The 14,380-nt window shown below is 41.5% G+C and overlaps 1 protein-coding gene across 1 annotated transcript in view; it reads right to left on the minus strand.

Moving 5' to 3' along the window:
- Positions 1-3,036: 3,036 nt before the first annotated feature.
- Positions 3,037-14,380, minus strand: part of appa (amyloid beta (A4) precursor protein a) — a 46,806-nt gene continuing 35,462 nt past the window's right edge. The window contains 10 exon segments of the mRNA XM_042513407.1: positions 3,037-3,211; positions 3,803-3,949; positions 6,926-7,017; positions 8,278-8,331; positions 8,537-8,749; positions 10,084-10,183; positions 10,286-10,414; positions 10,959-11,117; positions 11,201-11,275; positions 13,495-13,628. Coding sequence (XP_042369341.1) covers positions 3,110-3,211; positions 3,803-3,949; positions 6,926-7,017; positions 8,278-8,331; positions 8,537-8,749; positions 10,084-10,183; positions 10,286-10,414; positions 10,959-11,117; positions 11,201-11,275; positions 13,495-13,628 — 1,205 coding nt within the window. The 3' untranslated portion in view covers positions 3,037-3,109.

Here is a 14,380-nt window from a genome sequence, read left to right on the forward strand (position 1 = left end):
GGTTTGGATATCCTTTAAATTTTACCTGTCCGGGATAAGGATCAAACTCTCAAACTCAGTCTGAAACCAGCCGTCTACCTAACTGAGCTAATCATTCTGACATTTCAACTGCGTCTGAAGTGCTCTTTCCCTCGCTGTTTTGGATCCCCTTGAAATTTTACCTGCCTGAGACTGGGTTCAAACCAAGAAAAAGTGAATGTTTGGGCAAAATTTGAAAAAAATCTCTTAAAGGTGTTCTTGAGATATTGTGTTTACAAGAATGAGACGGAAGAGGTCACAATGACCTTTACCTTTGACCACAGACATCTAATCCAAGTAGACAAGAGCAGGGCTCTACCCAATTTGGTGCCCTAGGTGCCCTAACCCTAACCTGCACCTCAGCACCCAATAACAACACATCACGTGCTCACACATAATTTACGAACATGTCACTGTTTATTTATTTGTAATGTTAATATATATATATATATATTTTTTCTAGACAGAAATCACTAAGCGAGGGCACCAGTGGGCATAGAAAATTATAATATTATTATTGTTATTTTCCCTCGAGGCCAAGGGGGACTGGCAGTGTGGCGGCGCCCCTCCAGCAGATGGTGCCCTAGGCGACCGCCTATTTCGCCTATGCCAAGAGCCGGCCCTGCCGAAGAGGGTTCTTGAGATATGGCATTCAGAAGAATGGGACAGATGGATGTATGTATCAGAGGTGGTGGATGCACTCACTGAATCCCTGTCAGCTCCACTCTGCTGTTTTCTGTCTGACACTGACCTCTGATCTCCCTACATGAAAGGAGGAAAACGAAAATGCAAAGTAAAAGAGTTTTAACATAAAAAAAAAAAAAACCCACACATCATCTGTATGTACATTCAAAACTTTATTATGGAATACAGTGTAGAAAGCGTTTTCCCAGTCAATGCAAATGGCCTGCACAATATTACACAGTGGAAAACAAAACCAATATATAACCCACAGAAGAAAAGAAAGAAAATCCTGCTTCCTCCTCTACACTACTGCCATCTGTTGGGCTTCTAATGAGCACACTCTGAAAACCAAGGACCCACCCCACTGCAGCCTCCATATCAACACCTCACACATCTTCCTCGCCATTAACAGAGTCAGAGGTCACACTGTATTTCTTTTTGAGATGTTGACAAACCTTTAACATGAGCTGACTGTATTAAGATGAACGGGAGATTCTTGCCTACGACGCTGAGACCCATATTTCATCCCCGCCTGTCAGCTCTCTCGATGGTGTATCATCTATATACAGGCGACGGCGCTCTGCCTCTGAGGAGTCAAGTGTGCGTTGATGGCAGAGAGGTGAGCAGCATGCCTGAAGGGATGGGGAGGCGAAGGAGGGAGGGGAAGGGAGATGCTGTGGAGTGAAAATCCATTATATATACAGGCTGCCTGCCTGGCTGGCTGTCCATCTGGAACTGCAAGTCATTTCCTCTCTACCTCGCTCTCCTCCTCCTCCTCCTCCTCTCGGCACTCCTCTTGTCATATCCGCGAAATGATTACCAAAAAAACAAACAGGTCGTCGGCTTACAACTGGACAAGACTGAAAATGACAAAACACATACACGCAGAGATAATCCTAACCCATCCCCCCCATGTTGGATTTTTCCCGCTTCCTGTAACCTTCACACTCACAACATGCCCTTTTCAGAAAACATGTGAATTAAACAAAAAAAAATCAAAAATTAAAAGGGAGTGATTTCTGAGAGGATCTCAACACAACATATTTCAGTGAATAATATACAGAGATGAAGCCAGCCCCCCTCCTGTAGCTTCAGAAACGCAGCATGGTTTAAAAATAATAAAACAAAAGAAATCAAACACACTTAAAGTCCAAAATCACAGATCTCTTTTAAATGTGTATTTTACATGATATCAAAGCAGAGCCCGTTCATCTAGATTTATATATATTTTTCATCGTTTGAAGTCACGTGATCACGAGAAGATACTAAATGTACAATCTTGCTAGAATGACAATCTATACGTGAGAAAGGATCTCAAGAGAGAGCAGCGTTAAGATCTTGGGGTTTTTTTTTTTTTTTTTTTTCCAAATCCCGTTGTCATTGTTGTCATGCACTACATAGGAACAGCTAAGACTTCAGCATTACTTCAGGAACATTACACGCAATTTAAAAAAAGGACTTTACATCTTTTTTTTCTCTGTTTTCTTTCTTTTTTGAAAAACAAAACTGGAAAGAGAAATTAAACTTGAAAATTAAAACAGCTCATTCAGAATACATAATTACTACCGTCATCATCAACATATTCATTATCATTAGCGTCTCCAAATATCCTTAAGAGCCTTGTGTGACTTAACACAGTCCAGCTGTCGTAAGAATGCACAAAAAAAGAAGATGAAGGGAGGGAAGGAGGAAGAGGGGGAGGGGGGTACTCCAGTGTAGACTGTAGAGTGAGTGCAGTAGTGGTGCAGTTTGTAGGGAAACACTGGGCTTCATTTAGAAAAACCATGCTTGATTTAAGCTGAGTTTCATCCTAGAATCAAAACAAAGATGATAGAAACAAACATGTCGAAGAATGATTTAAAATGATGTAACAGATTTTTGTAAATGAGGCCCAAATGCACCTAAAAATCCCACTGATCAGTGGTCAGATTTGCCTAACACACCTAAAACTGTCCCACGCCAAAAACTATACACTGGCCCTGATTCAGTGTGGAGAGAAAGCGCCTCTTTCCCCAAATTGTGGGTTTATTTTGCTGCACTGGGTGGGGCCTTTTTTCCATACATCAGCAGGCTCAAACAGAGCAACATATTAAAATGCCTTTCTTTAATTAAAAGACGTCTTGCTCCAATAAAGTGAACAAACATGGTGCAAACTCGGCTGCAGTGTCCACCCAGGCAGGAATGAAACCCGGCTACAGTCGCTCCGTATGCTCGTAACTGACTATTTCAGTCACTCAAAGATCTAAGCCACACTGCCTTCTGGAGACGTGGGACCAGACGAAAGGGAGGGGGGGAGGGGAGAGAGAGGGGAGGTGCTAGATGGGTAGGAGGAGATGTGTGTTTTTGTGTGTGTGTGTGTGTGTGTGTGTGTGTGTGTGTGTGTGTGTGCGCACATGTGACATTCCCTTCAGTTCTGCATCTGCTCAAAGAACTTGTAGGTTGGGTTCTCGTAACCGTTCTGCTGCATCTTAGACAGGTGGCGCTCCTCTGGGGTGACGGCGGCGTCCACCTAGAGAGGAGCCAGACAGAGGGTGGGTGGGGAAAAGGGATGTGTTATGCACATGCTCACATGGTACGTGAAAATGTAAAGACAATTGACATTTTAAGAGCTTTTTAAACCCTTTGAAACCTGAATTGGCATCTGTTTTCTTGCGCTGCATTTTTAACTATTAACTATTTAACCTCTGACACCTTAAAAGATTAGTTTGATTTCTTTCTAAAACATAAGGACAAAAGTCAATGATGAACTTGGCCTAAAATACCCCACGATTACAAGAAATTAGTATGTTTCTTATTTACACTTCTAATGACAGTACTGATGTAATAAATGAGAATAATTAGGAAACAGAAAACAGGGAATTAATTGGTACCAGGCAAAGTATATTTAGTGACCTGATTGCAGCACATTCTACTTTTTTAAGCCTTTTTCAGCCTTTAACAACACCTATAAACCCAATACACACATCTACACTAATTCAATACTCACACGTGGATGCATGTGCACAGCTTCACCCACACACACACCAGATTGACCGCCGTATTGAACAGCTTGCACACAGCACACAAACAAACACAAAAATACAGGTCAGCTGTTTCTCACCTCGATGACTCCGTGGTGGATGGAGGTGTACTGCTTCTTCCTCAGCATCACCAAGGTGATGACGATCACGGTTGCTATGACGACGCCTCCAACCATCAGCCCGATGATGGCACCCTTGTTGGAGCCCACATCCTCAGCAAAGAAGACCTGTGGGAGGACGGACAGCAGTCAAACGTCCTGTCAGTCACACGATGACCAATCACAGCCAGCGCGATGATTTTAATATGGTGAGAGTAGAAATGCTTTAAGTACAACAAGGACTCTAATGGTGCATTATTACTGACACTGCAGAGTAATGAGTGTTGTTTCAGCACATCAGGGCCAAGAGTTAATGTGCTCTAAATGGTTTGCATGTTATTTCTCTCCACAGATCCAGTGAGCTCTAGTAGCTGCTACTGCCTTTTTTCTAAAGTGTTTGAATGTCACTGAAGGACAAGAATACTGGTGACATTCAGACTTACAGCCCGTTTACTTCATTCTGCAGTTCATGCTGTGTGTACTTATACCCGCTCCTACCTAACATGGACTTGTTTCTGTCATTTTTATAACTGTACCACTGCAGAAGCAAAATTAGCTTGAAAATAATTGCTGGGGAAGAATATGGAAGCCCATTCCTGCCAATGTGATGAAAACAAAAGATGGTGCAAGTCATTTTGATTAATTAATTAAAAAAAAAAAAAATCCAAAAAGCTTTCCTAAAATAATGACTTAGCCACATGTACACTGCCTGTTCAAAGCAGGAATATCACGGTGTTATGCCATCTCGCCGTTCTGTATGCAACATCTGACCGCGGAAAGGGGCAGCGGAGTGTCTCGCCTCTAAGCTGGGACCAGAGATGGTAACACTGCCATAACGAGCTCAGTGTAAAATGAAAAAAATTGAGATTCGGGAGCTCCTTATCCTCCGAGCAGACGACGAGATCAGCTGCCGTATAACAGAGAAGATATATGATTGCGATTGACATATTAAGCCATTATTTTTGTTTAGAAAGCCCTGGTGACGCATATTTTATGTGTCATGTTGGAGGCAGACGCTTGTGTTTTAAACATTGTGTCCATCATGCATGTTTTGAATGCGGGACGCCACGATGCAGTGAGTAATTCCTCACTGAAGCGTAATGATGCTGCTCGCTGCAGTTTGGTTCTGTGTAAAAATGCAAATGTGGTATAAAAGGGGGGGGGGCTTCGTTACAATCCTATATTGCGTTCTCTATGTGCTCCAGACTTTATACCACATCACAAATTGGAGTTTTAGCACTAATTTTTGGATTTGGGAGACAGATTTTCATGTTCTATAACGTTTTTGCACTGTCCTTGACCATAGGAATAACATGTATGGATTTTTAAAATGGGCGTAGTTCCCCTTTAAGCCAATATTTTGAGATGCTGAGTCATGGTTTTAAAAAACTCAATCATAATTTTGAGATGAGTAATTATTTTGTGACAGGCCCACTCATTCACACTAAGTCATGTTTAAAAAAAGAAAAAGTCATAATTTTGAGATACAAAGACATGGTTGTGAGTAACTACACTTTTATTTTAAGATAATGATTATTTTGAGAACATTTCTCATTGTTTTGAGATACTAACTCATTTTTGTGTCATGATTTTTTGATACAAAATCCTATTTTTGAAATACTACATTGAAATACGACATTTCCTTTTTAATATGAGTAATAAGTTTAGTTTCTCATATAATGAAGATACTGGGAAACCCTTAAATGCAAAAGACTATCTTGAGAAGTTCATTTTTTAATCATTTCTGTCTTGACAGCAGGTTGTCTTTAACCGTTTAGCTCTGTGGAAGTCATTATTTTGAGACAGTATGTCATTATATAAAGATATATACCTGAGATACTCAGTATTTATTTTGAGATAAGTCATTATTTTAAGAACGTTTCTCATTATTTTTTGATACTTACACATAACTGACAAATTCCTCATTATAAACTGACTGCCAGATCTATGTTTTCTAACAATGGCAAAGACTGGCTTCCATACCATGCAAAGATGCCACACATACATTAAACCATGGATATTACACTAACTATATGTGACTTGCTTTTTCAGTATAATATCCAGGTGGAGACTTTAATTATGGCTGTCAGGTGATTCACAGAAAGCAGAGCACAACATAAAGCAACACTGATGCAGTATGACTCAGCTCAAACACAATACAAAGACACGTGATTAAAAAAATAAAAATGCCTCAGCCTCTCTGTCACGGATTACTCTGCTCTGTGAAACTCTTTTTCTCTCATTTTTCATGCAGCACTGAAAATAAATAGAAGCAAATGGCGTCTTGTGAAGGCAAGAAAACAGCTCCTGATTATCTCTACCTATGCTGACACCAGCAGGGATAATGGGACAGAAACTTCTCCACACCACTAAACTGCAGATAATCTAACAAAAACACATCTTGACATCTCATCACTGCTACCCTTGCTTGTGTCAAACACTGCGATGAGTGGGGACTTAATTTCGGGCTGCTGAGCCTCTTCCACCATAATCCTGCACAATGCTGATTGGGGTTAGGGTGAATATCAAATTAAGGACTCAAGGAGGCAGTCTGACACACTGACTGCTCATTGTGAATGCAAGAAATGTGATATGTAATAAAATGTAGGGATTAAGAGATTAAAGTCTTTAGGTGAGAGGAATAAGGTACGCGGATTTGGGTTTGACTGAGGATGGATTGAGGTTTTTGTGCTGGTATTACAATATTGGATGAGATTAATGAATGAATGCACAATTGGGTTACAGCCTAATGTTTGGGTACAATGACCTGTGGCTGACCAGAAAAATACTTACACATAACTCTGATCAGAGGACAGTGGGTTTTACACAAGAGCAGACAAGTGTGACGCATGCATTATCGCGGATGTCTCCATGGACACCTGTCTCCATGGTGACAACCTTGGAAGTTTACCATGAGGACAAAGCGGAGACGTAACCTGACAGTGTGTGTGTACTTACGGAAAAACAAGGGCAGTCTGCCAGCTTGTGTGTGCCAGTAAAAGCATTTCATGTGTGTTTTCATGCTTGTGTCTGATAATCACTCTGCATATATAAACAGATGAGTGAATATCATGAGTCAGTGAGTGAGTGTTTGTGTTTGTTTACCAGTTTCTGGTGGTGAACTTCATATTCAGTGCTCTGTCTGTCCTCTGTCTCCATCCGCAGCTCAGGAATAGCCTCCATCTTCATTCCAGTCACTGGCAAGGGAAGGAAAAAGTACTATCTATTATGGATGGTGACACTCAGCCACTTTCCTCTGTTAACACACACACGCACGCACGCGCGCGCACGCACGCAAGCACACACACACACACACACACACACACACACACACACACACACACACACACACACACACAGAGACAGATCAAACTCACTCGCTAAAGTGGGACGGACAGCCAAATGTTGGGTGTAACAGCAGTATGAATTGAATATAGAACCTATATAGTGCTGCATATACAATACAGTAGACCCTGCAGCAGCAGCACAAATCTCCTGACAACCACAGCTGGTGCATTAATGGAGGTCAAGTGGAGTTAGTTATGTGAAAATAATGGCTGTGAACGAGAGAGAGGCAGTGGAAAAGTACTGTCCTGACTTAACTTCTAGACCTCAAAACTATCTTATCGTGAATTTTAAGAGCAGATGTTACGGGGTGCCTGATAGCTCAGTGGATAGATGTTAGATAGCAGATGTTACTTAACCTGAACAGATAGTTTTCGTTGGCCTGGAAGCTACTTTAATATAGTAGTTATTGTTAAATGTGAAATGCAATGCTAACCATGATGTATGGTTGCTTAAAATAGATACATTCTCAACAAATGGATCCACAGTGTATGTTCCCATGACAATAATTACATGATTTCTGGCTAACGTGTGTGTACCACTTTTCTAATTAGGCGGCCGTTACTTAGGGTTTTAAATAAAGGAGCTCCATGTGAAATTCAGAGTTTATGAGTTGTTTCCACATAGTTCTCAACATTGGAGGTGGCCAAACTAGCAGCAAAGAATGCTAACTCCATAAACATTTATATATCTATATCTATATGTTGATCTGTTCTGTACACATGTCATCTACTTCACATTTGTCCGGGGATCCCTCCTCAGCTGCTCTTTCTGAGGTTTTTCACATTTTTTACCCCTGATTAAGTTTTTTTGTTTGTTTGTTGTTTGTGTTTGCTGGAAGGGACCAAGGACATTAATAGGTTTTATAAATAAAAACTGAATTGAATTGAATTAAAAAATGAATTTAATGAAATTGGTTGGTACTTGCTTACCTATTACACACCATAAGTTAGTTTTATTGGAAGAATCATGACTGGATTGTGGTAAGAGTTTCAGGAAACAGATTTTTTTTTTAAATATTGATGTACAACCTGGTTTAAAAAAAGAGGCATTTTTCATTTAATCTCAATATAACAATTAACAATATTAACTTTTGGAACAACAATACCAACCTGGTCGTGTGGGAATGCCTCTGTCAAGATTGGGGCGAGAGTCCACTGGCTCAACTAAAGAGAGAGAGAGAAAAAGTTGCTTTTTTTTATCATTTTGTGGCACAAAAAATAAGTTTAAAAATACGTTTTTTATGCCACAGCTCTACAAAGCCCAAAGTGGATTGCATATTGCTTTATAACATTCATAAGTTTCATTTCTATCAACTTTAGAGCAAGATGTTGTGAAATTTAACCAACAGCCCGGTGTTTCAGTGAGTACCCTGGTTCTCAGTGTTGGGCTGGTTGAAGCTCTCAGGGTGGATGAAGCCGACTCCCCCCAGGCCCAGTGTGTCCTCCTGGGGCAACAGGTCTGTCTGGCCGTCTCCCAGCTCCTGGTCGGGCATCAGGGCGTCGTTGCCGTAGCTCACCCTCACGTCCGTCTGCAGGTTGGCCAGCTGCTGGGCCATCTCCGCCTGCTCCCTCTGCAGAAGCTCTGGATGGAGGAAGGGGAGAGGTCAGAGGAGACGAGAAATGGAAATAGAAAGAGGAAAGGGAGGATGCTCCACTTCATTTATCAAACTTCTTGTATCTTGTTGTTTTCATTTAGTTTCAGCCTAAAATGCACTGTACGACAACAGTAAGATGAAAGAATCATTGCTATGGTTTAAATAGAAAGGGGACATGTGCTAAAGAGAATATTTTACCCCATGCAATGACCCCACAAATATTTCTCTATCAGAAGGGACAAGCAGCCTCTAAGAAATATTGTCATAGACTTTGTCCTTTTCTTCCGTGTATGTTTGTACCTCTGTGTGTGTGTGTGTGTGTTTTGCTGGGCAACACAGACTGTGACAGTCTCCGAGACAGAGACACAGATGGCTGCGTGACGCACGCAACTCCAATAAACCCAAAAACCCACAGAAACCTAGTGAATGCAGGGGCGGGGAGGGAGGGAGGGGAAGGGGATTTATCTTCCCAGCAAACAGTTTCATTTGACTCTGAACAGAAGAATTAGGCCAAATCGCTCCAATGCCCTTATCAACAAAAAAAATGTATTGCATTTTTTTTGTTTGGAGGGGGAGCTAGAATTTGGAGCATTCAATCTCTCTGTTATATGAAGCACAATCAGAACAGTGTGTTTTCTACTGTATCTTTCTCACGCCAGGGTGAGCAGGCACAGAGTGAGCATGGAAAGGACAACTAACTCATAATGCATTCATATCATTGTGAAGGATTTTGATTTTCTTGTCTCTCTACCTGTTAACTGCTCTCTCAGCTAAAACCTTTTTTCAAAATGATAACGTATCACTTCTGTTATCTTACATACTTCTAGTTTCTACTGACTCTTGGATTCTATTTTTGCCAAGTCACCAACTGCCAGATAAATGTCCATTAAAGGGATAGTTGAGATCTTTTGAAGTGGGGTTGCATTGGGGCACGTATTCATAGTCAGTGTATTACATATGGTAGGTTTCTGTCTGCATGCCCCCAGTTTAGAGAAAAAACCAGGAGTCTGACACTAAAGCTGAACAATGTACTGCTGTTGATGGGGGCTAGCAGCAAAATGTGTTTACAAAACAACCTTAACAGCTGATATCAGTTTAAGTGTAGCTTAAGGTTAAGGGTTAGTTTGGATTCAAGTCACACAATAACACAAATTAACTAATCGAAGCAGTGGTGGACCAGTAGCTCCTGTGTTCAGTGAGCTACAATTACTGTTTTTCTCAGGGCACCACATATTTACTGTCAGTAATACATTAGCTATGTACAAGAACCCCTGGACAATCACACTCTGTAAAATTTGAAGTGTCAAAATGACAAACTCACCAACTTGGTCCTGAATGTCATCAGCCACACCAGGTACCTTGTAGAGAAGTCCCAGAGACTGGTTCATACGCTCCTCAATAACACGCAGGTGGGTCAGCACCTTTTATACACATTCATATATGAAATGAATCAGTTTCTTTAAAAAAATATTTTTAGTAAAGTGGGAGTATGACTTAAATTATTGGTAAAATGATGATTCTACCTGAGGTCTGATCTGCGCTGCCTTCTTGGGATCTACCATGCGAACGTGTTCAAAGTGTTTGAGGGTGTGCTGCCTGTCCTTCTGCTCGGCACGCACGTACTTCTTCAACAGGCTGAAGACGTGGCGGGGCTACAAAAGACGATGACAGATGGTTTAGAGCAGCGGAAGGACAGGCTGATATATTTATATACAGTCTGGATCAGAAAACAAACCTTTGTACTTGCAGCCAAATCAAACTGAAACAAAAAAAGCTTTAGCATTTAATTTTGTAAAAATCTTATGGTGTCAAGGAAAAAAACAAATTTATTAATTGCAACCAAATGCATTTATCTGACTTTGAAAAAGCAAGTGCTGTATAAAGGGCTCGATTTTTAGTGTCGTGATAAAACATGGAAGCAAAGAACAAATAAAACAGAACACAGACAGGAGAATTATTCCTGTTTTGCAGAAGGTCAGACTCAGGGAAAATATCTCACTTCAAATAAAAACAGAGTAAGAAATATCTTGATGAACAGCCGAGAATCTTAAAAGCAACAACAAGAAGGTGGGAAAAGGCAGGACAACAGTGAGCTCTGAAATAAATTTACTGTAAATCACAGCTGAAGCGACTCTGACTTCACTGTAAGTTATCTGCATCAGTGACAGAAAAGGAGAACGCTGCTACACATCGTACCCTCGGTGGGTCCTGCTGCAGTGCTGTCAGGTAGCTCTCTAGAGCCAAGCGGCGGCGATCGTTGAGCAGAGCCTCCACCCGAGCCATGTGGGTCTCCACCAGCTGCTGCCTCTCACTGGCTGCCTCCTGCTCCAGCGCCTCCACCTTCTCCTGGAAACGCTGCCCAAATTGCAACACATAGATCAAAAGGATGGTATAAACACTGGGTTGTTTTTTATACGACAAGTATGTGCATGTCTTACCTGGATGACGGCCTTCTTGTCGGCACGTGGAAGATTCTTAGCTTCCCTCTCAGCCTCCTCCCACTCTCTCATCACCTTAGGGATAAAAAAACAAGACTGAGCATTTTTTTATGGGGTCACAGTAGTCTTGACCTTTTACCACCAAATTCTTATCAGTTCATTCTTGAGTCCAAGAAGACATTTGTGCCAAATGTGAAGAAATTCCCTCATGCAGCTCTTGAGATGTACTGTTCACAAGAATGACACAGATAAAGTCACTGTGACCTTGAACTTAGATCTATGACCACCAAATGTTGATCAGTTCATTGATCAAATCTAGAGAAATTCCCTGGTGGAGGTGTTCATGAGACATCGCATTCACAAGAATAGGACGGAAAACCCGAAAACAATTGACTTGAAGTTACAGTGACTTTGACCTCTGACCAGCAAAATCTAACCAGCTCACTGTTGAGTCCAAGTTTTTGCAAAATCAAAAGAAATTTCCTTCCAAGCATTCCTGAGATATCGCTTTCACAAGTATGGGTCATATAGAGCGGCGGTCACATGGCTAGACAACCCAAAAATATAATGCCTGCAGCTACAGCTGTTGCCAAAACAGAGGCATAAAAAGGTTAATGAAACTTGTCAATCCACTTTATCTTTCCATGTTCTGTCACAGGCTGATTTTCCACCTGAGTGAAACATCTCGTTGCTCTTTGTTGCTTGGATCTGATCTTTCACAGCTGTCCGAATGGAAGAAAATCCGACATTTTACACGGCTATGAAAAGATAACATCTGGACTGCAGAGGGTAAAGAACAGATCCTTCCGGTCTGTGTTCAGATTCAGAATGTTGAAATGAGGAAATTTCTTCTTTTTAAACCACGGCATGAACGATGATTTGATGAGACTTTGGAGTCCCAAATCAACAGTTTCTGTTCCCTTTTTGGTCATCCTCTCTGACTCATGAAGCAGATGCATGGCAGGCCTTTACCAAAGAAATGACCTCAGTATCTGTAAGGATGAAGTCAACTGTGTGAAATCAGGTGATGCTGCGCCTGGAGGCACCCACGCAAAACAAACTGCATAGAGCGGTGCACAAGAAAAAACAACGCTTTCAGGGGCACAAGGTTCTCTTTAGTGTTCTTGTCTGGAGCTTTAAAAACCGTAGCACTGCTGTGAACCATCTGGCTCTCTGCCGGAGCGCGAGCTGGTTGATTAAAGAATACAATTAAAGTTGAATTGCCTTGGTCGGCCTGCCCTGGAGGGATTAACAAATGCACCTATTCGTTTTTACTTGCCACACCTTTTCTCCCTCCATTTTCTATTCATAGAAAAATCTTTGTCCTCTCTCTGCGACAAAGAAAATCCTGCTGTGTTCTCCCTGCTTAGCTACTATTACTCATTTACATGCATGCAGTGACTGCTCATCATCTTTTAGTCTACTGAACTAAAAAACTAGAATTACCACCTCACTGCTGTATGTGAACAAGTCAAGTTGCAGTTCCAGATTACAATCATGTCTGTAAAAAATGAATGCTTCACAGACTTCTTCGCCCCAGCAGCACTGAAGATCTATATAATCAGCACAGTTTCAAGATTAGTGTCACTAATTCAGTGTCTGACCAAATGTCTCACCTTCTGTTCCTGAGTTATGACGTTGTATGATGGCCAGAAAAGAGCAGAGCACGATGATGTCACAGTGAAGTTCACTTTTATATATTATCGCTTCACATCAAACAAGAGTCTTGAGACTTAAAACTATTTCTTGTGTGGCTGGGTCAACGGCAACAAGTCAGTATGTTTGATTGAGAATCACTGTCTTTCCAAATTGCTATTTCAACTCTTAAGTAACTTAATATCGATGGATGCAGCATAATCAAACTATATGATAGCTGGCAAACTGTAGCTACTATTTTCTACCTTGTTCTGTTAGGTCAACTATTCTCAGAGGTGTTCAGAAAGACTGCTGAAAACATGACATACAAAACATACACGAGCCTTGTCTGACTCCACTGCGTCAGTTTTTAGGAGGAGGTTTTTAATCCATGTCTGCCACAGTTTTTCTGCAAAAAGTTTTTTCAAACTTTTTGCCTTTATGTGTCACTACTTTAGGGACTTGAAAGTCGCTCTTTTTTCCTCCCATTTTTGTAGCGCTTCTCTGTGCAGAAATCACTTCCTGCCCCCCCATCTGAAGTTCTTCACGGTGACGTGACATCATGTGCAAACAAACTATAATGCCTCTGGCCACCGCCATTGCAAGTACGGGGCATAAAAACAACAGCAAAAAATCCCGTCCTCCCTCTCTGTGAGTACCTGAGACATCCTCTCGCGGTGCTTTGCCTCCAGGCTCTCTTTGGCCTTCTGGAAGTGGGCGTGTTCGTTTTCATCAGCAGGCGTCTCCAGGTAGTGGTCCACTGCATCAGGGGAGCTGGGTGTGGCTGTGGGTACTGCATGAAGCAAAAAAGAGAGAAAAAGAAGAGGGCAGGAGGGTGAATAGACTTTCAGTGAAGCATCTTTTTAATTGCACACTTTTATTTGGTTGATCTGGGGACTGGCGGTGCTCCCTGAGCACACACAAACACAAAACACAAGAGCCTGAAGTAGGTTAATAGGGTTAGTTTGAGATTGGGAGAGAAAGAAAACAAGATAGTAGCTGTAGCTGGAAGCCAGCACCCTCCGAAAAGCAAACAAGTGAGTGCCTCAGATGACCCGTACTCTTTTGTAGAGGAGAGACAAAACCCCCCTCTCATTTATATAACTTCATTCAGAGCGTGATACGGCTCCCATGCCAAAACACTGACGCGGGAAGATAACCTGAGGGCTCAAAAGTACCGACTGAATTTTCATGGACTTACCAGCTAGAAATATTAATGGACCACATATTGCGTGAAAGGAGGATTTAATCAGTGGAAAGTTGATTATCTTTCACAAGTGTGCTATCAAAAGTGGTTGGTGCTACGTGTGTGAATCTGTGTGTGCGAGCGTGAAGGTCGCACATCATGTGAAATTAGTTACATCTCATGAGAGCGCATGACTGCACCAGACACAAAAACAACAGAGATGTTATTGGGTTTGACCTAAGCTGAGTGTTTTGTTGGTCTCCATTCCTCAAAATCATTTAAAGGATCAGTTCGCACAAATTAGGATTCCCCACTTATCTCTCCTGGCATTATGCAGACAGTTTTGGTTTTAGTTATCC

Source organism: Plectropomus leopardus, chromosome 24 (assembly GCF_008729295.1).
Source record: "Plectropomus leopardus isolate mb chromosome 24, YSFRI_Pleo_2.0, whole genome shotgun sequence".
NCBI lineage: Eukaryota > Metazoa > Chordata > Actinopteri > Perciformes > Serranidae > Plectropomus > Plectropomus leopardus.